Source organism: Perissodus microlepis, chromosome 16 (assembly GCF_051167445.1).
Source record: "Perissodus microlepis isolate ML-2025 ecotype Zambia chromosome 16, ASM5116744v1, whole genome shotgun sequence".
In the NCBI taxonomy this organism is placed as follows: domain Eukaryota; kingdom Metazoa; phylum Chordata; class Actinopteri; order Cichliformes; family Cichlidae; genus Perissodus; species Perissodus microlepis.
This window is the reverse complement of record NC_140476.1, coordinates 21,073,626-21,098,772: the sequence shown is the minus strand read 5'-3', so window position 1 is coordinate 21,098,772 and position 25,147 is coordinate 21,073,626. Positions and strand designations below refer to the sequence as shown.

At 40.2% G+C, this 25,147-nt stretch overlaps 1 protein-coding gene across 8 annotated transcripts in view; it reads right to left on the bottom strand.

The window, feature by feature from the left end:
• mcf2lb (mcf.2 cell line derived transforming sequence-like b) overlaps window positions 1-24,915 on the bottom strand; it is a 45,736-nt gene extending 20,821 nt beyond the window's left edge. For 2 of the 8 annotated variants that reach the window (XM_084908893.1, XM_084908898.1), the window contains exons 1-3: window positions 24,365-24,915; window positions 3,265-3,348; window positions 2,076-2,190 (exon numbers count right to left, since the gene is read on the bottom strand). In XM_084908893.1, the coding sequence (XP_084765019.1) occupies window positions 2,076-2,190; window positions 3,265-3,348; window positions 24,365-24,443 (278 nt within the window). In that variant the 5' untranslated portion in view covers window positions 24,444-24,915. Of the gene's footprint in view, window positions 1-2,075; window positions 2,191-3,264; window positions 3,349-13,043; window positions 13,567-17,931; window positions 18,192-18,483; window positions 18,982-24,364 lie in introns of those variants that run through there. The other 6 variants (XM_084908896.1, XM_084908895.1, XM_084908891.1 and 3 more) reach the window with 6 other exon arrangements.
• Window positions 24,916-25,147: the final 232 nt, after the last annotated feature.

Sequence of the window (25,147 nt, the reverse complement as noted above, 5' to 3'; positions counted from 1 at the left end):
TAGGCATTTTTTCATTTTTTGCAAGAATTGGTAGGTCCCCTAGAGTAGTGGACCCACTGCAGACACTGGATGTGCCATATTAGAAATTCATACAAGAAGTGAGGAAAAACAAGGTCCAAATGTAAGTGACCTCATTTATATCTGGACCTTGCTGCGGACCTTCTGATGGAGATTGGCATTCCCAATTGTGCTTTGGTAAAAAAAACGTAGTTATGCTTGTGTTGTGATGTGCATGTAGTAAATGTTATATGCTGTAAACTGGATTTCCTCCATGCAGTCCTTATTTATAAAGTACTCTGCAAACCCTAACATTACAGCCAACAAGTGGATTCTCCTGTTTCGGTGCAGCTAGCCAACGATGAAGAATCAGTTAGTGAAAAAGACAGTAAAAATAAAGTAACCACCATAGAATGCTTTTTAGTTTTTGCTTCCTTGCTTTCCACTGAGTTATCGCTTCTTTCACCAGTTATTTTACATAAACTAATCTAAGTCTATTAGCAGCACCCAACCAACCCTGTGACATCACATTCTGTACTGGCACAAGATGGCGCTATGCATTTGCTAAAACCTGTAGCTTTAAACACTTCACAGTCACAGACTGTTAAATCTATGACAATTCTTTTAAGAGTAGAGCTCCATGGTCTTAACCTTTATACGTAGTGTTTCATGTCCACTTTAAGTGTTCATCATGGTCTAGAGAGTGCACCAGCTTAATGCCCTTCCCCCCACAGTCTGTCTGCTGACTGTATTCCCCAAGATACACAAACCATTTACGGGTTCATTTACTGAGTGTTGGTGGATGCAAAGAATAGAGTCAATTAATTAGATTCCTTCATTCACAAGACAAGACCCAAATTAGTTTAGTAGTCAACACATCCCAGCAACCAGCAGGTCAAGCATGCACACGTACGTATGTATGAGAGTATCAACATAAGAAATTATGTCTACAATTAATATCGATCCTGTGGTATTAATTTCAAACAAGCAGCAGCTGTCCAAGGTCAGAACAGACATTTGTCCCTGGATTCTGTGTGCTCCATTCGTGGTGTCAGTCCCTCAGGTATCTCCAGCCATCTGTCTGTGCATTCAGAACAGCTTGAGGCTGGCTCAGCACCATCTCACCCTGTGGCTGACCCTCACTCACTTGACAGAGTGACCAAACAAGTAAGTGCATTACCTAAATTGTATCCAGTTAGGAAAATTAAGCCCATACTGAAATAAAGTTAGCCAAACATTGGCCAACTAACTCTGTATTTACTTCAAGTGATTAAAGCTCCACTGTTAAAGGAAGAAAAGCTGTGCTGTGACTAAAGGCCATTGCAGACACATGGATACAGAGACATGCCTCAGTGAGCAAGCGGCCATGTCACACACACACACGTACACACACACACACACACCTCTGGTTAGCTGTATGCATTATTCAGGTTCAACCCGCTAGAATCACTGCTGGTTTCTATTTATACACAATGAGAAATTTCAGGCAGAATGAAGGGAAGCCAGGACATACAAGATGATAAGCTAAATCAAAAAACATAAAAAATATCATGATTTAAAGAGCCAGGTGATGATTATAAAAGAAATTTGGAGAAACAGTCGCTCCTGCACATTTTTTCCTCCTCTTCTCCTCTGCTCTGCCCACGTGGACAAAGACTGAACTGAAGAACACTTATAAAATAAAGTGTCCACAGGAATCCCAACTGGCCCTCTTCTTTTATACAAAGCTATGAGGTAATTGAGTCTTCCTCGTTGAGCAAATCTAGAGTGAGGCTGTAATAAGTTAACTACTGCCACCTACTGGCAGACTTCATACACTCCTTCCAGTACATCACTATCCTTCCTCTAGTTCAGTTCAGGTGATCAGCATGAAAACTTCCCTAGTTTGAGCCACTTTCAAAGCCTTTCTATTTTATTACATAATATTTGATACTGTCTGGGCCACATGGTTTATCCATAAACCTGGACATGTTCATCAGCAGTACTTTGTTGCAATGACCGTAGAGAAACCAAGGGAAAGGTGGCACAGGGTGAGCGAGATGAGACTTTAATTAGAGGTGATAAAGTTCAGACTTTACCTTGGGACGCTTGTCAGGTAGGTCAACACGTTGTGAAACTCCCTGTCTGTGATCTCCCCAAATGCAGGGAATTCTGGGAACACAATGATGGGGCTGCCATTATCTCCTCTTCCTCCTAAGAAAAGGAAAACAAGACACACTGAAACTTTCCAGATAAAATAGGGGGTTCTGTAAGAATGCTTTTTGTTTAATAGGACATAAGAATAGAGCGAAAAATGCAGTCACAAGGGGGCACTGATGTGAAGACTAGATTGTGATACTGGAGACTGGACAGAAAAAAATACTATATATTCACATAAAAAATATAGTCTTGTAGGCTCTTGTTCTCTTCAACAGACAATCGGCAAAAAGTCACAGGTTTCATGTAAATACATGTTTTCTCCAATACTGATCTCCAGCACATGATTTAAATGTTGCATCAGGTTTGAGACTCAGAGATCATTTACATGAAATAATGACAAAAAAGAAATATTTGAGTGTTCTCACTCTCAATAAGACGATGACAAAAGATTACATAACAATTAAAGATGGAAGGATAGTAAAATAATAAAATGATATGAGACAGAGGGATGCTTCAGTGTTTGCACACAGTGAATAACGTTGACAACAACAGTCTCACCTCACTCACACACACACATGCGCGCGCATGCCTGTCCCTGTGTGAAACAGCTGCTCTGTCAGCGCTCATGACTAGAATATAAATCTCTGCCTTTTTGTCCCTCATCACTATAGCAACAGCAAGTGCATGGTCATGGTTTCAACGTCTGCTTAGATCTTTGTCTGCAAAATGTTTTCCCAATTCTGCCACAGCCACAAGGTCGCCTCTTGGACAGGATTTTTGTCACTGTAGGACTTGCTGTAGCTTGAAATGTCTTTAAAATGATGCTGAAAAAACACACTTTTTTGGAGGTGAAAACACTGAACATGCGGAGGCAGTAAGTCCAAAAAATTCCAGGTAACAGTATCAATGAGGCATGGGCCGTAACGTGATAAACCGTGAAGAGGAAACCAATAGAGGGGAAATTTGAATGGCAAATTAAAGCTGTCCTGTTCAGCTGAATTATGAAAAATTTAAGAGGAGTGCTGATCATTGAAAAATAGCAAACAAAATGACAAATAACCCAGATCCGGTGAAGCAGACAGACAAAACAACAAGGAAGACAAAAAAAAAAAGACATGGCAATTTGACCTGAAAGGAAGGCAAACTTCTTTTGGAGGTCAGGAGTGATGTCAGCAGCGCGGAGAGGACAGCTGTCCAGCTGCATGATCTCATCTGGAGAAAAAAAAAGTTACAAAATTATAAGTAGCAATACATCTGAACCGAATACACAAAGTTTAGCGAAGTCTGACAGATTAATTTCAGGATTGTTTAGACTGTCATGGTTCTAAAAATTTGTCTACCATCTCTACACATAATTCATTAACGAAACAGTATATTGTGGTGCATTTTCATATATACTTCATTTCACCAAAACGCAGGTTACTTTTGCTGTAAACAAACAGTACTGATACGTTAACAGGCTTTGTCAACAGCTCTTGATCTGCCCATGTGCTCGCCTCATACAGATTAAATTAATCAGATTAAAGGTCATTCCCCCAGTTGGAGATAGAGATTGCAATTATACTGGGGATCAAACTAGAGGTTAGGGAGCGTCGTAGGCTAGACAAGCTGTAACATAATATGCAGAAGTGGAAGGAGATTTTAATCACGCAACAGACAACTTTCCAAAATAATTTTCACCACAAAGCACAGAGAAACAGATTAAATACATATTGAAAAAGCTTTGCAGATCCCAGTTTCTGAGCTTTTAACCCTCATGAATATGTATTAAAAGGGACTAAAAACATACTTTATGTCCTCGGTTGGCCTCTCACTACAGTTTGAGTAATCAACTCTTAAATTAACATGTTACTTTCTGCTGAACTATTCTGGTTGCATCACATAAGAGTTTCGGTGTTCTTTTCAACACTTCTCAATGATTTGAAGCAGAAGGGGCTCAACAGGGAAACTTACTTTGGTACACCAGTTAGGACTGGGAAATCATGAATTAAGAATCTGGCTGAAGTGGCAGGGTCGCTTACTGATGTTGGCACAGGCTGCTGTGATGAAGAGGGCAAAACTCTAGCAACACTTACAGCTGATTTAGACTACTGCGGTGAATGCTGTAGGGGTTATGACTGCCTGGTATTTTATATGCAATGGAAACTATACAATAAAAACTGCCCAGAGCTCAACTTGAAACGGATAGTCATACATTATATACATACAATAAAAAAAATGAACATCACTCACTCCCACTGTTAAGACATGTAAACTAAGCCACCTCCACAGGATCCATAAAAAAGCAGTACTCTACTGTAACCCATACATATCATCCACATGTTTCTATATCAAAGATCTAAACAAGCTCTGTGAGCTTTGTTGTGTTTTATTTAAAAAGCTTTTTTATTGGTTTTGAGCAGGGAAAACAAGCAGAGAAAATGTGGCACTGCTGTAATGAACTCTGTACCATTTTCTATGACAGTTTGGTATTTAATTATTTATGCTGAGATGTGTTTTATGTGACGAGCTCAATAATATAAGTGTTACACTTGCCCCAGTGTACCAGTACATCTGTCATCCTGTCATTAACTTTCTACCGTTACATTTAAGCTTCAGATTTATTCCTAGTGCTGATTGGCTGCAGAAGTTTCACCTTCGCTCATATAAAACCCAAGAAGCTGGAGCTTCTGCTCCCTCACCTCCATCAGCACAGGCATTATTCCTGTGTTACTTTTGCAGTTGTGTTTATTATTTATTAATTATGAGTTGAGTAGAAAGTTAGTGGCAATCCTTTTTTCAGTTGTGGTTCAATTAATTTGGGGAAGAAGCTTGAATCAGATGTGTGGTTGTTTCTGGGTTTTCTTTCTCTTGCAGCAGCGTTCTGGCATCTTTTACATCAGGTTCTTTTGAGCCATGGATTTAAGGTCCATAATGAGACCTAATAATTTAATTTAAAAACAGAACACGGGCAAATCTGAAGCACCACTCTATTTAGTTCCTACAGAAACATTCATGTTCACTAAGCTATCCAGGAACAGAAATCTGTATTATATTGAGCCAAAAGAGAGACAGAACATTTATTTGTGCCATCAAGTTTCCAGGAGGGGAGCTTCCTGTAAATATGGATGTGAACACAGACATACTGCTTAACATAAGACTGAAGAGCAATATTGACTTTTGGTATCAGTCTGACTTTGTTGGCTTCATTTTCCTAAAGCAAATAATCCACACTGGATTCACATGTTATTGTTTCACTGTATCAAAGGTGTTATTTTATTCCCTCATCATTACGATCTTTTCTTTGAAAAGGACATTAGTGGGGCCTCTGTGGATCGGGCTTGCTGTGGCACATCTCCTGGTTGCTTGACTGCATTGGGATCTGTAAAGTCTGCAAGCCCAGGCTCTTGTTTATTTTGTGATGTGGCAGTGTCCTGACTGGAGACCGCCACTGGTCTGATGCGCTATATCTGCAGTCGATCATTGGTTTTAATGTTGTGGCTATACTGCAAGCTGTTATGCTTCTTTTGATATCTATAGCAAGAGTCCACAAACATACATAAGGAAGGGGGTGCCTAAAAAATATACGCATGGAAATTATTAGAACTTAAGAGAGACAACATAACGGTAAATTAAATGGTTTGTTAAGCTCATCCTAGCAAACTCAAGACTTGGTAAGCTGACATACATTAGACTCTAGACTCTACATGCACACACGAAACATTCAGAAGAAACCCAATGTATAGAGAAATATACAGAAAAGTCAGACGAATAAAGAGTCTGTCCCCAGAACCATACCTGTGTCCATGATATTCGCCAGAACAAAGCACAGACAAGATATGACCTGGTGCTTTCAGTCCATCATACAGTAATCCTCATTGTTAACCATAGTGTTCCCTTCTTTGCTGTGCATTTTAGGTGACTAACACCATCCCTTTATGCAAACACTTCTCTTAGTGTAGCTTAAACAAACCAAAGTCTTAGTGTCACTCTTTGTTTGACAACAGGTCATATCAGGTTACTTGGCCACCATCATTATCAGAGAGTTAGTGTAGTGGGAAACAAAAACATGTCACTCTCTTCCCTTTTCAAACAAAGCAACACACACATATACACTGTTTAGTGATAGGACTCATTTAAATGTGCCGTCTTCGTCTGTCCTTTGAATCTGTTTTGCTCCCAGCTGTTGGCAGGGAAGCCCGAGGACTATTGTAACATTTATTGAGAAAAGGAACATATATATGTACACTAACTAGCAGTACAATAGGTGTTTCCTTTTTTACTAATAAGGACAAGACTGCAATATTCTTTTTGATCCAGGAAGTCAGACTGTTATAAATGGCTCCCTTGGTGTGTACAAACAGAGTTGGGAGTTTGTCTTGTGATCGGAAGGTTGCCGGTTCAAGCCCCGTCTCGGTCGTTGTGTCCCTGGGCAAGACACTTCACCTACTGCTGATGGCCAGAGGAGCCGATGGTGCGATATGGCAACCTCGCTTCTGTCAGTCTGCCCCAGGGCAGCTGTAGCTTGCCTCCACCAGTGTGTGAATGAATAGTGGAATTGTAAAGCGCTATATAAATGCAATCCATTATTATTATTACATAAAAAAGTCATCACGCCACTATATCTCAAAAAGAAGCGATCTTTGAGGTAATCACATTGCTGCAATTATATCTAATGATATAGCTTAAATACTTTAAAATTTGTTTAAATGTTGGGTATTGCAGGATGTGCCAAAGCCTACAAAGACTTGAAAAACCTGGAAGCTATTCTAGTGGTAATTCGATTTTAAGTCTACATATTAAATAGAAGTACAGGTGACTTAAATGCATGATAATGCTTTGATGAAACAAGTTTCTAACGTATTTCATGTTAGTATTGACAACAGATATGGCAGATGGCATAACAGATCTTGATAAAATAACATAATAAGATCATGTAAACATGTTGATATATTCATTTAAAAGCATCCGAAGTAAAATGGATGACATGTATTTATTTATTTCTCACATGCTTCACCTGTATATGTCATGCATATACCTGCAAACTGTTGCTTTCTTTTTCTCCTGTCCATATGTAAGCTAATATTGTTTTAACACATTTAAAAAAAAACACTATTTTACACAAAATATGCTTTTTCATAGTGTAGTGGAATATGTCATTTTAAAGAAAACAACAATAATAATAAACTGTTACAATTGCCCCCAATAGATTGTCACAGCCAGGGGAAGCCAACGGCGTGTAGCGCGAAAAGGAGACGAAACTGCATTTCAAACAAAAAGCGAGCTGTTTATTCAGGCTGATTAAACCTGAATACAAAAGTCAAAAGGCGAATAGGGGCAAAAACTGAACTAAAACCTAAACTCGGGAAACTAAACTGTGGTTACTATGATTAAACTATGATAACTATGACTACAGACAGGAACATGATTCTGAGCAGGAACATGCAAATAACTATGATGAAAAAACATGAACTGAGCAGAATCATGAAAAACTCTTAACCTGCCGTGACACAGAAGGAATTAACACAGACGACCTGATGCTGAACAAAGAAAGACAGTGGACTTAAATACGTACAGGAGGTGAAAAGGGGAAGTGGAAACACATGGGGAAACAGCTGACACAAATGAACATAGCGACGTTACAGGGAGGAGTAAAATTAAACACATTGAACAAAGAAACACAAGACAAACAGGAAAGAAAAACGAGAAACATGTGACATAACACCGGCTAGACAACATGAAGCACACAGACAAGAAATTCATGAGAGTAACACAGAAGACTTAGGAGAAACATAAACAAAACTAAACTCAAGGCAAACACATGATAATCCTAGATCTTAACATCCTTTCAATATAACATAATAAATCACAAATGCAAAAATAAACACAAAATTCTGGGTCACAGACCCAGCGAAACAGTACATTAAAATCCTGGATTACGAACACCTATGTTATAATGGGCTGTTGATGTAAATTTTTAACACAGGGATAGAACTAATGTAAGTTTGAATTCACAGTCATCCAAACTTTAGACAGCAGAAGAAAAATGCTTCATATCCAAAACATGACTTCATTATATCCAAACCAGCTTTGTCCTTGAGAATTTCTGCAGAAGTTAAGCAACTGTGCAGTCTTTCCATAAGCAGAGAGAGAGGGGGAATCCTAATGAGCATGTGCAGAGTAAGTAATCACTCCAGTTTGTTTCTGTTTCAAGCAACTGGGTGTGTAACACTTGGCCCCTGTTACTGCTGCCCTTTCCCCTCTCAGTCCATATTTGATCTAATCTTGTTGTTAATCTAATCTCTTCTTGTTGTTGATTTTATAGAGCAGAGCCCTTTCACAGCCCTTTTTTCATTAGACATAATAGTAGTCTAATGAAAAAAATCGAATAAAATGGAATATTAGGCATCTTTTTAAAGTTCTGTGTATGAACTAAAAATGCAAGGCACATGCAAGCCAAGAAAAGAACACGTGGTCAGTTTAAAACAGCCCAACAATGAAAGATAATGTGACATTTCAAACACCAAGAACTGCTCTTCACCAGATTTTCAAAATGTTTTTTAGCCTGTACTATGAATTATTGCTTAGAGTGATATTGGCTTAATCATATTGTGTTTGACTATAACTGTGGTCTAGCAAAAAGTAAACAAATCAATGCCGTCAGTAATTTTCAGATGTTAAGATTTTTTGATACACACTGGCCTTCTTCCAAGCTGTTAAGAGGAGTTAGGAGAAAGCAGCATTAAACAAACTCGACAAAAAAGTCATTTAAGAAATCAGTCAGTAACAAGACAGCCAAGAAAATAGGCTTTCAGCACTGTTTTTATAGCCACCTTATGTGTAAGAAACCAAATTAGCAATAAAGGGAGTGCACCTCAATGGCATGACCTCTGTGAAGCCTATCACACGTGGTCCTGTACAGCCTCTGTTTACTGTAGCAGGTGGTTTTAAATCTTGCATGACAGCCGGAGACCTCTGAGGTGGACTCCAAGATTACACTAATCTGCCACATCTAGGAATACACTGACGCATGTGTCTGAAGTTCAGTAAAGTGTACATTTCAAAAGCAAAAACCTGACCCAGTTGCCATCATCAGTCAAATAATCGGACTCATAATCTCCTTCACTATACATGTTTCTGTAGCACTAAGCTTGGACAAATTTATTGTACATTACCCTCCTAAATGTAGGTGTGCAGACCATACTGATCACATACTGACTGATTGAACCTCAGTTTGTTTTAGTAAAAATCCTCTTTTCTTTGAACTGAGTTAGTTTTGTCCCTTCAATGCTTTTAAGGCCAAGCGATAATAAAGGTTCTCTACTGACTGACCCCTACAGATGTTAATCGGAACAAAAACTCTCTTTTCCTCTTTTCTCTCAAATTAACCTAAAGCAAGGGTGTCGCCCACAAATGGCTTTTTAATAAAAGAAACCAAGCAAGTGGATATAGGCTTAGATAAATGACCATATCTGATGTTCGTAACTTGGTAAAGCAGTGTTGTTACGTCGATAATGGCCAGCAGTGCCTGAGGTCATTGGACACAAAGCTGCATGAGGCTAGCCATCTGGAAAGCTCTCACAGGTGCTCGCAAGCTTCTAATGTGCTCAAGTTCACACAGAAACCTCCAAGAGTTTCCACTTTCTGACCTGCCCAACCACACCTTGCACCCAGAATCTCCCACGCAGATCAAATCAAAGCCGGCCCCGACCCAGGCCGGCAATAGCTGCACTGTTTAGAGAAAGGGGCTATTCGGTTACCGAAAAGTCTCCCCCTGAATATCCGATCTGGCTCCTTTTTAACAGCTTTTTTTGTTTTGATTTGTTAACATAACCTTATTTACCTTCTACTATGCATTATTATTATTACACATTATTTTATTAGAGTCTTCATACCATTTGTATCTCCTATAGCCCTTACTCTACAAATCATAATTTTCTCACATGCTTGCATAAACTATTCACACATGCACAATGCTAAAAGCCCCTCTGGCTGTGAATTGAAACAGTATCAGATACTACAAGACACTGAAACTATGAAGTGTTTTTTCCAGTCTGTCTTTCTTTGTATTTTCTCTCCTCAGAGTATCTGTGGTGTCAAAACAACCTAAAGTGAGACAAGGATGTACGTGTAAAAGAGCACTCTTTACATTAAGATGACTGAGATGCTATTATTAGAGCATTCTGCTCTTTAGTGATACAGTAACTATGTCTGTTACAAAAAATATTCCCTCTAAATAATTTTCAAGTAATTTCAACATTCCCTGCATACTCACATACAGACACACAATCACATACCACCTGCTGGGTGAGGCGCTAATGTTCTTTAGAAAGCTTAACGACTGGGATTAGCGACCACTCACGTACACGTTTGTGGGCAACTGGTCAAACTTTAGTGGGTCACAGTGACACACCTGGACTGCCTGCCACTACTGACACAGATTAAGCAGGAGTAGACGAGGGGAAAGAAATCCTGGATTGACAGGCCCACGTGACTGACACACACACGCACATGCAACAAAACAAACTGCCTATTTTCTTGTTAATTTATATGGTTAAGAAATTGCTTCATTCACCAGAGCTGTTCACTTGATCCACTCCCTCTATGTGATCTTATAGTAATGTACTCAAAAAATATAAAATTCAAATAATTAACAGTTGGGATCAGGAAGGGGCAGGAAGCGGAGCAGTGGGGGTCTGGGTGGGCAACAAGAGGGAATAAGGTGCTTAAGGGGTCATGAAGGAGGAGGAGTAGCAGAGATAAAGCAAATGGTTGGAGGAAGGTAAGGGGTGATATTTACCCCTGGAAAAAGAACAAAACAAAACAAAAAAAACCCTATCTTATCTCATTGTGACTTACAGTGAAGGGACTTGATGGTTTTTTGGAACATTTTGCTGTTATAGTTATAGTTTTGCTGATATAGGCTCACTGGTCCCCACTGGAGAAAAGTTTGCTGCAATTCACTGCAAACTAAGACTTCATGTTAGAATGAAGCATTTCTATCCTACTGGGTTTGGGCTCCTATACAGCATTCCCATTAATAAGATACAAGAGGTCACTAAGTTTATTAGAATAAAAAAGCAAATAAATTGCTCTATGAGTATATCGGATTTTGTTCATAAGCAAGGAAAGAGTGGAACAGGAGACTGACAGATGGATTGGTGCAGCGTCTGCAGTGATGCAGAAGCTGCACCGGTCTGATGTGGAGAAAAGAGACCTGAATGTGAAAGCTACGCTGTCAAACTACTGGTCCAGCTATGTTCCTACCCTCGCCCTTGGCTATGTAGGTAGTGAACAAAAGAAAATGATACAAGCAACAGAGCTTCAGCTGAAGGTCTTAGAAAAAGGATGAAAAGCTGTTGTTCCTCCACTTCAAAAGCAGCCAGGTGATGTGGTTTGGGCTCCTGATTACTCCTAAGTGACGTTTTTTTGTGGGCATATCCAAACTGGTTAGTTTGAAGTGGTCTCTGGACATAAATGGCAGAAAGCTGGATGCATAGAAAATTGAATAGTAGTATGGTTCAGTCCCTTCAGAAGATTTACAGAATCTTCTAATATCTCTGTCAGCTTGCACTGTTGCTGCTTGTGGTGGCTCAGCACCTAATCAGAATTTCTTTGGTCAAATGATTTACTGGGTTTGCATTGTGATGTCAGTCATTTCTGGCCCTTGTCCAAAGTCAGTGCTGTGTTTTTGTGTGGTTGTGTGGTTTCTGTGGTATTTTTTTTTAGAGAGAACTAAATATTAGCCTTTCTTTTCTTATCAAAGGTGACACTCCAGAAGAAAAAGAAGGGAGAGGAACTACTTTCTCAGACCATGGATGAACTGAGGCCTGCACAAACGCACAGTATAAGAAAAATAAGAATTATTTGAAAGTTCAAGAATGAAAATATCATGTCTTAATGATTACAAGATACCCCCTTGAAGATATGAGAGCCATTACTTAACCCTTTAAGACCTACCATAGAACCAAGTCCGCCAGAGCTTATATTATATTTTTACATGTTGTAGTGCCATTTTTGGGAGCATTTCAAGTTGCTATACATCAATACAACCATTATAACCCAGATTTTAATAATATGTATGCATTAAGTGCATAGTAATTACATAAATTGCAAAAAAGTGCAATAAACTACAAAAACATTGAAAATCGTTTTTGCTTTTTTAACATATATTTCTAGTTAGAGAAATTTAAGAGGCTTATCTCTCAAAACTGTAAATACAAAAAAGTTGCACAAAATAGTTTCCTACCACAGGAAATTTATTTTGAGTGTCTTCATAGTTTTATTTTTGAAATACACCAATTTTTATATACTGCTGGAAAAACGAAAATAAATATTATACTGCAAATTTGCAAAAAAGCAGCATATGCATCAAAATAAACTATTTCCAGTAGTGCAATATGAGTCCTAAGCATCCCAGAAATGACACAGAAAGGCATAAAGTCAAAGATAACTTTTAAAAACACCAGTATAGGCTCATGAGGCCCTGATGGTAAAAAAAACCCCTACATTTCCGCGAAATGACGTCACGGGCAGGTAATGGCGGACATGCAAAAGTTCGTGCTGACGTCTATTCCAACGTAGGAAGTGATACAAACAGCTGATCGGATCGGCAAAGCGTGTTTCTGGAATATTATGTTTTTGTTGCTGCAAGTGCTTTTTATGCAGTTTTTGCAAAGCTATATGTGGAAGGAAACTGTGACCTAGGACAAGCTGATGGCATAAGATGTAAGTACAACTTCTCCAGTTTCATATGCAAAAAAAATTATTGCGCTAGCTTACGTGGTTGCAGTGCTACCGGGATTTAAAAATAGTTAGGCAAAACAGAGCGTGCCTGCTCCGACCGGCTTTAAAGGGTTAAACTGTTGTTAATGTAATACAACAATAAAAAAGAAAGAGAGGATAAAGAATGAATAGGTATAACTTACCACATAACCAGTTGCAACGGCAAGAAAATCTGTAGTAACTTTCCACCTCCTCAATAGTGAGCTGGACATGAACCCCAATTTCCTCCCTTGGCCCCAAAAATGCATCCGATACTTCCTCTACCATTTCCTCTTTGCTCCTCTGATCTTCCATATCTATGTTTGCATTTTCATCAGTCTCTCCATTCTCCTTTGACGTGTAATACGCCTCAATCTCAGCTGCCCTTCCCTCTTTCATGTCTTCACCTACAACCAGAGAATCTGTGTGTCCTTGAATTACAAACCAGTCCACTTCCTCACTGTCAGAGCACTCCTGTGAGCCTGGACTCACCTGTCCCGCTAGAGTCACCTCTGAGTCCATTTCCAAGCAAAACTCAGGATCTAGCTCAACCTCGATGTCTACATCCATCAAGGAGCCCAAATCTGCTATCTCCTCTCTTCCCATCTTCCTGTCCCAGTCTATGTCTCCTTCACTTCTCTTCTCCAGCATTTCTTCCATGTAGCTTCACAAACAATATCACAACAACAATTTCCCTCTCATCCTGACTCTACCTTTCGCCAGACACTACATTTAACCTCTTGGTCAGGCTGCAGGTGCTCTACAGCCCGCAGACGCAGTAACTGAGAGCACTTCCTATTGCAACCTCAGGTTACCTTCCCTGTATACAAAAGCTACAGTGTACTGCTAGACCCCACCCTCTCTCCTGGTCCAACTACCTTTATACCTCCCCTAAGAGGACAGTTATCTAACTAGCTAAAAAGCCTCCAACTTTACATAACTGACAGTCTGACCAATAAAAAGGAAGTAGTCATGCCTCTTCATGACTAATCAAGAATAGGGAAATAGGTTCTACATTAAGCTGCTGTGCGTCACTTTGGTTATTAAAGGTACTGCAGCTTCCACTGCTCATTTACCTACGGCAACAAAACTCGCGATCCGCGTCTGCCTTATCTCAGGAAATGTGGACTAAAAATACAAAGCCTCCATTCTGACCAACCCATTCAAAGACTGCCTGCATCCCCATTTAACCATTCACTGACTCGATCCATTCAAAGCCTCTATTCTTGTTTACTCCGCTCAAAAGACCCCATTCTTACAAACTTACTGAAAGACTTAATTCTAAGGAGACCTCTCAAAGAAAGACGCTGTCTCTTAATACAAAGTGGCAATTTAGATTCCATTACAGTGAGTTGTTCAAAAGATACATTTCAGTTAAAAAAAAGGCTAATAGACTTGATTCTTTGTCTCCTAATTCAGCCAATATCTATTAAACGAAGATGCAGTGGTGCTAAATGGCTTGGGGAACATACAGGGAGTGCAGAATTATTAGGCAAATGAGTATTTTGTCCACATCATCCTCTTCATGCATGTTGTCTTACTCCAAGCTGTATAGGCTCGAAAGCCTACTACCAATTAAGCATATTAGGTGATGTGCATCTCTGTAATGAGAAGGGGTGTGGTCTAATGACATCAACACCCTATATCAGGTGTGCATAATTATTAGGCAACGTCCTTTCCTTTGGCAAAATGGGTCAAAAGAAGGACTTGACAGGCTCAGAAAAGTCAAAAATAGTGAGATATCTTGCAGAGGGATGCAGCAGTCTCAAAATTGCAAAGCTTCTGAAGCGTGATCATCGAACAATCAAGCGTTTCATTCAAAATAGTCAACAGGGTCGCAAGAAGCGTGTGGAAAAACCAAGGCGCAAAATAACTGCCCATGAACTGAGAAAAGTCAAGCGTGCAGCTGCCAAGATGCCACTTGCCACCAGTTTGGCCATATTTCAGAGCTGCAACATCACTGGAGTGCCCAAAAGCACAAGGTGTGCAATACTCAGAGACATGGCCAAGGTAAGAAAGGCTGAAAGACGACCACCACTGAACAAGACACACAAGCTGAAACGTCAAGACTGGGCCAAGAAATATCTCAAGACTGGTTTTTCTAAGGTTTTATGGACTGATGAAATGAGAGTGAGTCTTGATGGGCCAGATGGATGGGCCCGTGGCTGGATTGGTAAAGGGCAGAGAGCTCCAGTCCGACTCAGACGCCAGCAAGGTGGAGGTGGAGTACTGGTTTGGGCTGGTATCATCAAAGATGAGCTTGTGGGGCCTTTTCGGGTTGAGGATGGAGTCAAGCTCAACTCCCAGTCCTACTGCCAATTTCTGGAAGACACCTTCAAGCAGTGGTACAGGAAGAAGTCTGCATCCTTCAAGAAAAACATGATTTTCATGCAGGACAATGCTCCATCACACGCGTCCAAGTACTCCACAGCGTGGCTGGCAAGAAAGGGTATAAAAGAAGAAAAACTAATGACATGGCCTCCTTGTTCACCTGATCTGAACCCCATTGAGAACCTGTGGTCCATCATCAAATGTGAGATTTACAAGGAGGGAAAACAGTACACCTCTCTGAACAGTGTCTGGGAGGCTGTGGTTGCTGCTGCACGCAATGTTGATGGTGAACAGATCAAAACACTGACAGAATCCATGGATGGCAGGCTTTTGAGTGTCCTTGCAAAGAAAGGTGGCTATATTGGTCGCTGATTTGTTTTTGTTTTGTTTTTGAATGTCAGAAATGTATATTTGTGAATGTGGAGATGTTATATTGGTTTCACTGGTAAAAAGAAATAATTGAAATGGGTATATATTTGTTTTTTGTTAAGTTGCCTAATAATTATGCACAGTAATAGTCACCTGCACACACAGATATCCCCCTAAAATAGCTAAAACTAAAAACAAACTAAAAACTACTTCCAAAAACATTCAGCTTTGATATTAATGAGTTTTTTGGGTTCATTGAGAACATGGTTGTTGTTCAATAATAAAATTATTCCTCAAAAATACAACTTGCCTAATAATTCTGCACTCCCTGTATACTTGTGTAAAGTGTGTGCAGCTTGCCTCTGCATCGGTGTGTTTGTGTGTTTAACGTGGGCATTTGCTTTATGACCAAGGGCATGCAGGTTATCAGTGGCATAAACTTTATAAGTTCAAAGCTAAAGCCACTAGACTGGAAAACTATGCAGCTTAAAGTGAGCAAGATAGTCAAACAAGGCACAGTCCATCAAATCAGGTGTTCTACTGGGCTGAGATCTGGTGACTGTGGATACCCGTTGAGTAAACTGAACTCACTGTCATGTTCAAGGAAGCAGTTTGAGATGATTTGTGAGATAGTAGGTTATCCTTCTGGGAGCAGCCATCAGAAGATGGCTATACTGACACATGGTTAACAACAATACTCAGACTGTGATATTTAACAATGCTCTGTCAGTACTAAGGTGCAAAGTGGGCCATGAAAACATCTTCAATACCAATATAACCCAACAAACCCCCTGAATGGTACAGTGCAGGATGGAGTTATACTTTTATGTTATTTACACAAAGTTGACTCAACCAATCAAATGTTGCATCATAAACTGAAAGTCAGCGTGCCAGCTTAGCTCAGTGGTGGAAGCCACATGCCTTTTGGCTAAAATGCAACAGGTGGGGTTTGAGTCCAAACTGTGGCCCTTTGCATGTCCTTCCTTGCTCTCTCTCCCCTCCTTTCTGCTCGAAAAAGGCTCAACTTTTTGTGATCCCATGCAGACTGTAACCTCGGTTTCCTGTTCTTAGCTGAAAGGAATAGCCCCTAGTGTGGTCTTCTGTTGTAGTCCATCTGCATTAAGGTTTGACATGTTCAGAGATGCTCTTCTGAGATCAACACAGCATTTTCACCCAGAGAACTGCTGCTCTCTGCATATTTCCTTTCTTTTGCATCATTCCCAGTAAACCCTAGAGATGATTTTATGGAAGAATCCCAGTAAATCAGTAGTTTCTGAAACACTTGGACCAGCCTTTTTGGCTAGTTTCTTCCTTATTTTCTGCACAAGGCAAATTTTATTAAACGTTTCACATCTGTATATTTAGAACAGGGCAATTTAGTGCCTGGAATAATGATTTACTCTGGTTTTCTGCTCCATTGTTAATATTCTGTAAAGTTTTACCAATAATAATGTATATGGACTCATTTCTCTTATATTATTATGTGCACATATCCTAGATTATATTTTTATATTTTATACCTTTAGATTAATTTATTATTGAGATTGTGCAATCTGATGGCAAGTAAATTCATTGAAATTTCCTTCTGAAGTAAACTCGATGGTGTATGTATTCTAATGCTCAGTTTGAATTTTAGCAGGTCATCTTGACCAAGTCTACATGTCTAAATGCTGCCAACTCTGCACATGTAGGCACATAGATTAAATATTTGCATCAATGAGCAGTTCTTATAAAGTGGCCGATTAGCATACTTCTGTATACAGTTTCACTGTCTACAAATGTTATTATAAAGGCGGCGACAACTGTGCAAAAATCACTTTGATCAACAAGAAGAGCGAAGGACTGGCAGACTTTGAGTTACTTGCAAATGCAAGAAATCAAACAAAACTATTACACCAAAACATTTGCTAATCTTTTCTCCTGAGAATTTTCCATGGTGTCAGAGTTAATAGTCTCAGTCTACAAAACATAACAGCTAAAAAACAGAGATCCCTCTCTCAAATTCTCCTCATAGCTAATGACTTAAACAGAGCTGGGAGGACAGGAAATGAAAACCTTCCTCTGAAATCTCATAGCTTCAGGTACAGACAAAAATGCACATACTGTGTGTTCAGATCATGCACATTGTGCAGAAAGTATATGCACAAATTGTATATGTAGAAGTAAAACCTACAGCAGGCACTGCATGAATATCTAACAGAATCACAAAGAGAAACATGAGAAACGAGAATATGAAGAATACAAAAGGTTTTAAAATATTTATATAGACAGTCAGCAGGAGAATAGCTGAAAACAGCTGCTTTCTATATCTCCCAGATAAAGAAAAACGCTGAAAAAAGACCCCTGACTCACATGGCTTAAGCGGGACCATTGGCATCCCACTATCCCACTGAGAAACACTCTTCTTGGTTTTCTTCACCATTTCTTTTCTTGCTGTGTGTTAGTAAAAGTGGCAACAATCTGGCTGAGACGACATCAAACTGTTAGCTCAGCAGCTTTAATCAGCATTCCTTTGCACCAGCTCTTCTGCTGCTCTGTGCTGCAGTTTCTGCATCTGCTGAAGAATTTTTCACTGCTTCTATGGAAAAATGTCAGTGCAGCTGCCGAGATGTGCATGTTGGATACTGAAGCAGCTGATTAAGCTGCGCAGTCATGCACTCACACACAAAATGTTATACACATCAAGACACAGAAACAGCCAAGCAGAGGGGGTGGGGGCAAGGGAAGCCCACAGGAAACACTGTATGTGAGTCTCTGGGCGTGATGCCCTACATACTCTAGCCAAAGCTTCAATGAAAAATATATTATGCGCAAATACACACACAGGCACAAAAAGTTGCGAGTATACGTGCACACATGCACACTCACTCTCACACAGAATACACTCTTTTTTCTCAGTCCTACCATCCCAGGCTCTCCAGGAGTTCTTGCGGCTGGCAGGGCTGAAAGGGAAAGCCGAGCCCAGTCCAGAGAATTCCAAGTTCTGCATAAGATGACTGAGGCGGTTCATGATCCGGAACGATGCCTCACCGCCCTCCCGAAGAAACTCATGGAGAGACATTAGAGCTGGCTGCTGGTCTCACCCCTCTAAAACAAACTTTGTCATCCAGAGAGAGAGACCCCTCGCTGCACTTTTTAAAGCTTTGACAGACTCCAAAGCATAATTCCCAAATGCTGACATGGGAAGGATCCTTCTTTTAATGTGCCAGGTTACTCAGGATCACAAAGAGATGCTCTCACACGCGTTCCTGTGCGGAGATGTTTGCAGTGGCTACATATAAGATAAGCCTACTGTCCTCTGCAGAGCCACATTGAGGACTCAAGGCAAGCGCACAGTGCAAAGCTTGCAGAATCACAAACAGCTGAGTCACTGTCTGCATAAACTCTGAAATAAACACTGTTCACACTAGAGGTGAGAACAAGCCCAGGTCCCTTCACACACATTCGCACACAGACCCCTAGTACACACACACATCGTCAGTGGAACTATTGACAACTGAGAGAAGCAATGCTTTCCAAGGAAGGACAAGAGGGGAGGAGGGTGGAAGGCAGCAGAAGCAGAGGGCAGCCGGCAGAGCATAAATCCCCTTCTGCTGTTTAGGCTAATTATACTCCTCTACTCCTGAACTAATCTACCCTTTCTTTCCCTCTATGTCACGGGATTCCTCCATGCATTAAATTCACAGTGCAAAAAACTACTGCGCTAAAGCCAATCACCTGTAAGACTTAAAAAACAAAAAACCCAGCAAAAAAACCCAAGAAAAAACCCCATAAACTTTATGGCAACAGTTAAAAAGTTTCTTGTTACTATGTTGCCTGAAACCGAGGAGGAGCAAACACAGTGGAGAGGAGGTTGCTTATTGGCAGGCATGGGTTTATTTGTGGGTTTTGTGTGAGTGTTTGGCTGGCAAGCAAAAAGGCAGCTTGCACTTTATAGGCTTAGAATAGAGATGAGAGGGGAGATGCACTCTCTCACATACCAATGAGGCACCTACAGCGGTTGGGACACACAACTTCAGCTAGCTATTCAGTGACTTTGTGATGGACCGAGTTGAAAAACAGGAGTCGTCCCAGGAATTATTAGAAAAATATGGTTTTCATTTATTTAACCCCCCAAAATTATATTTACAAAAGTAATAAATGTTGAGCTCATAAAAGAGGTCAAAGAAACAAAACTGAACTCAGGCAACGACCGCAAACAACAAACCAAATGACTGCCCAAACAAACCTAACTGACCTAAACACAAATGACATACAAGGGTATATATATAATGGCTGATCAGACCATTGTGACACATGAGGGGGTAACAAACAAACACAATCATAAATCACAACACAATGCAGTACAATCTAGTTTGTTAATAAAGAAGAAAATCAAAACCATTAAACCCTGAACTCAAATATTTAATTAAATACAAATACTTTGTTTTTAAATGAAAGAAAACACACATTCTCCCCTTCAGTAGGAAGTGGTGGTGTGGTCCAATTATCCCTTTTTGCATTTAGTGGTTTCAAACCCTGGCTACCATCTTTTGTCCAGGAACTCCCAGGGATGATGGCAGGTAAGAAATAAAAAGAAAAAGGTTAGTCAAAAATCAAAGTAATGAAGTGATATGAATACATAAGTAAACTAAATGTGCGCGCTTACAAATAGAACAGATGTATCCAAACCAATCAATAAAGTTATTGGAAACTAAAGTGTGTTACTATGTTCAAATGAAGAAATGAAAATACAAGAGTTACTGACTTTAGATTGTGGCCACGGGTTTGGCCATCACAGACATTCAGCCCTAATCTCCACCTCATCCCTCCATCCCTGTCTTCTTGTTAATCATGTCTGATCCCCCATTTATGACATATTCCACCTCCTATACTTAACTTTCTATTACCCCTTTGGTGTTTGGGCACATACTTACAGTGCTGTGAAAACCTATTCTCTCTCTCTTCCTGTTTTTTTTTTTTTTTTTTTTTTTTTTATATATTTCTCACAGTTAACATATTTTAGATTAAATACATTTTAATATCAGACAAAGATAACCCAAGTATGCTTGAGCTTCAGGGCATGAACTGATGAACTGACAACTTAAATTTCCTCTCCTTCATACAGACCAAAGCAATAACCCAATGTGGTAAAACCTGCAAAGAGCAAAAATAAGTAAAGAGTCTACAGTCATGAAAAAAAACTCCAAAAGTTGTCAGGGCATTTAACTAAAAACCACAAATGCACACTTATTAATAATGGTGCTTTCTTCTGTGCTCCACACACTTTGACCGGGGATCACCAAAGCCATTAGGATTCATCGTCTGGGGACCTCAAATCGAGCATTGCATTTTCTCAAAGTCAAGCTCAGCTGCAGTCCAAGCTGACCAGCTGATGGCTTAGCTGATACCCTTCTACACAAATGACAAATCCTATATAGGGCCTACTTTTTAAGTCTGACTGCAGTTGCAGCAAATCACCATCTTCACCTCAGGTCCACTTTTCATGATTTCTTCTCTATTTAATCAAAGTTATACTGATGCTCTATTCTTTGTCAAGGTCTTACTGCTTCCGTCCCTGCCTCTGGGGTTTCATGTACATTAGAGGAAGGTCACAGGACACAGCCACACCGCTAAATATAAACCACTGCAGATGGAAATCTTCTCTACACTACAGGGGTCCAGACTGAATCTCATTTAGTAAATGTTTCAGTGTATCCTAAAGTGGTGGATATATATAGTCATACATTAGATTTTGTTTTACATGAAACAGTAATTGTAACTAGCAAAAGACAAATTTAGAATGCTTTTACTACCACTCTTGCTATCCCTAGGTACTATATCTCTCTGAGCATGGCTGGCTAGCTGGAAGCTGATAGTTGCCTGCTGGATCCATCTGGTTATACACCTGCTCTGCCTTTAAGGATGAACAGCATAGCCCACTTAGGGCAGAATGAACCATTGACCTTTAGCTTAAAAAGGAACCTGACACAATATAGTATTTGATTTATACACCTCCTTGTTGAGTTAATGTTCCAGCAATGAAACAGTGAAAAATCTGCTCAGTTACAAATGACCATTATCAAAATGTAACCATACTCATGGGAGAGATGGACTGCTTTCAAGCAAAGGTTCATGAGAGTCAGCTCCTTCCAAGCCATAAACTCCCCCACGCAGTATATAATAAGCCTCTTCCACTTGGCTTGCATGCGTGTGCTGCACGATAAATAAAAAATAAAGAAACAGCCCCCCTAAGCTTCACCAGCTGCAGAAGAACACATTCCTGCTGGAAAAGCCAACACCTGTGACTCAGTGAACTGGATGTGTCCTTTTAAATCAGCTGGAAGTAGGTCAAATGCCCAGTTAGAAAGTCAGAAAGAGGCTTCCAATGATTATGGCTCTAAGTATTATATTCATAATTGACCTACTGTTTTCCTTTCAGTTAACTGACTAATGGTTCTGCCAATTAAATTACTGAGCATGGTGCTATGGATCGGTTCATCAGTGTTATTGTACTAGAAAACCTCCACAATTGTTAAAAGGACTGCCATGAAATTTCATGGTTTACACATGACGCTAGTGATCCATGACTTCCTGTACGAAGACAACAGGTGTCTTTAATTGTGATTTTGTGAGTGAACATCTAAGTATTTGATAAACTGCCATAAAGGCTCACACACCCACACAAAGACCCACGCACACATCCCTTAGAATGATTACCGTGGTGATCCTTTAACCTGTATTCTAGCACCATCATCAGGTCAAAGTTTTAATGTGTCTAATATTTTGGTTTATTACCTGTATAAGTGTGATTCGCAACAATCTGATCAAAATCCGTTAGCTTTATTTAATTGCATTTAGGAAAAGCTACCATTTACCCAATATTTTATTTTCTCCTTCCCTTGAATAAGCTGTAAAAAACGACTCATGTCCACCCACAGCTTACTACATTGACGGATGAACTGGATCACCCATCATCTTTACCAAAAAAGGAAAATGCACTCATCTACAGGTTATGATCCAAATAGATCTTTTTGGTTTATATCAGGTTGTGTTGCACTCATGCTAATAGCACTGCAAAGACAGCCAGCAACCAGAAGTTGAAACAGACAGGAGTGCAGTATTCCCCAAGGGACAAAAAAAATAAAAAAATAAATCATTAATACTTCAGCTTTCTACAGTGTACAATGCAACATCCATCAGAGGAGGAGAAAAACAACAAGGAAAAAACAGTTCTTCAAGTTAGATGATGCTAAATCCTATGCATCCTTAGCTGACTCGATTCCCCGAATCTCCCTTTTCCTCACTCTCCCTTCCTCTCTGCTGTCTTCTGTGGTCAGCGTTACTCTCCTCTCTGAGCCGATTACTGCTCTCATTCTCCTGCCACAGCGAATTCCTGTCACACTTCCTTATAAACAGCTACCAGGGACTGGATTAATGTACAGTTTTAGGATAGTATTGCAGACTTAAAACCCCCCAGAAACAATATGACCTTATTTTCATTTTGATTTTAGCTAAGTAGAGTGATGCAATTCTTGATTTGCCTTTAGAGCATTGCATTTTCATTCCTCTAGCCTGGGCATAGCCAAGTCCCCCCTCCTTAGTCAAGTCCACCCACTCACTACTGCCATGCTTTCACCATCTTAAAAATGAAACCATGCAAAGGGGAAACCAGTAAATGCACTTAGTAAAACATTATTTCCTCTCATTCAGGACGCACACTTTAGCTTGACATGTACAGGTGCAAAATGAAATGAGGGTCTGAAAGCTATAACTCTTTAGGGTAGGCTTTTCTAAGTAAGGTTTTACAAACATTAAATAAAATATTAACACACCCAAGTGTTTGGCAGGTTGTCTGTGCAGGCTGTGCAGGCTGTGCATGTGTGCGTTCATGCTTATTAGAGTGGTTGTGTGCTGGCGGTGAGTGGATTAGGGGAGATCTCTATAAATGGATCAAAAGGGACCAGAAGCAAAGATCACAAATCACATCAGTGGCATTAGTTTAGCACAGGAGAAACGTCTGTCCTTGATTTGGTGGCGATAAATCAAGAAGCTGCAAAAGCAGGAGAACGTCATATATAGAGTAGAAAAAAAGACGTCTAACCACAAAAACACCATGAGGGGAGCTCAGGAAGGCAGACCTAACAGCAAAATCAGTAAAAGAAACCGTGCGAATATTCGGAAATGAAAAGGTTATGTTAAATAATCATTCCACGGTTACAGAGGAAGGTCATTGTGTCTCATTTTTTAAAAACACTTTTGCTAATCAGACATATTCCACACACTATAGTTGTCTAGGGTGGAGTACTACAATTGGGGTTAGTGAGGTAGTGTATCACAACACAAACCACCCTGTGTACAGCCTGCGTTTCTGTAAAAAAATGAGACAGCTTTTCATGCGATAGTTTTTCTGTCTATCCGCATTGTAAATACTTTAATATCTCTTTAATGTCAGCATGAACCACATTTTATTTCAGAAGATAAAATCGTATTCCGGCTAAGCACCTGCATGTCTTGAGGCAGAATGATCATGAACAGCAGCACATTCAAGCTTGTGTGGTTTCCTGTACAACATGCTTCGACATTGTGATCCTACATTGGCTTTGTAAACTGCTTTTGTTTTGATGTCCATTTGGACTTGATTCCAGCAAGGCAAAGGAATAATATGTCTCTTACTGTGCCTGCATTTTAGTAATAGTATTTTCACCTATGTCTATGTTTAAGATCAACATGCAACATCCTCAGCAAGCAAAAAATACAATGACCAGAGACAAGAGCTGCTTCCGATTGTGTCGTTGCCACCCACCTATGCTTTGGGTGACGGTCCTCAGTCTCACTAGCAGCTCACCGAGGGCCATCTCCTCTGTCTTCATCCACAGGATCATCCTCCAGAGGGACAGTGGAAGACCAGCTGTCCAGCTAAGAGACGCTTTTGTAGGAAGAAGAGACAGCTTGCCTGCTTTTTGCTGAGCGGTACTATGGAAGAGTGGATGGTGGTGAGGGAGACTGTTGAGTTGAGTAGAAGGGAAGAGGGAGATGCGACAGGGTAAACGAACCTAGGATGTGAGTTAAAAATCTAGAGGAAAGAGAGGTAAAAGGGGGTGTGCGCTGCGTGGCAGTGCGAGTATGCTTGTGAAAAATGAATGCTCTCCAGGATGGACTGGATGCTGCTGAGACAGATGAGGAAATGATGCTGATGCTGAAGCTGTTATGGCTGTGACAGCCTCAGCCACAGTGACGAGTCTCCTGCAGGAAAATGCAGCGCAGAGGATGGTGAAGGAGGGAGACGGGGAGGAGGTGGAGCAGCAGACAGCCTCATTCACACATGCATGCTTCTGCCTCAGCACACATGATGGTGCAGACCTGGCAGGCAGATTGGGGGAGGGGATGTGAAGGTCAGCATAGCAGTTTTGCACAAACAGCTGATCCAATAGTGACATCCAGCGTAAAAGAAAGGGACAACAGCTTTGTCATGAAACATTCGTATCTGCAGAAACAGAGACGGCAATGGTACCAATGCCGGCCATGCATCATTGATTATGCTGCATTGCCACCATGTGACGGCACATGGTTATGACAAAATACAGTA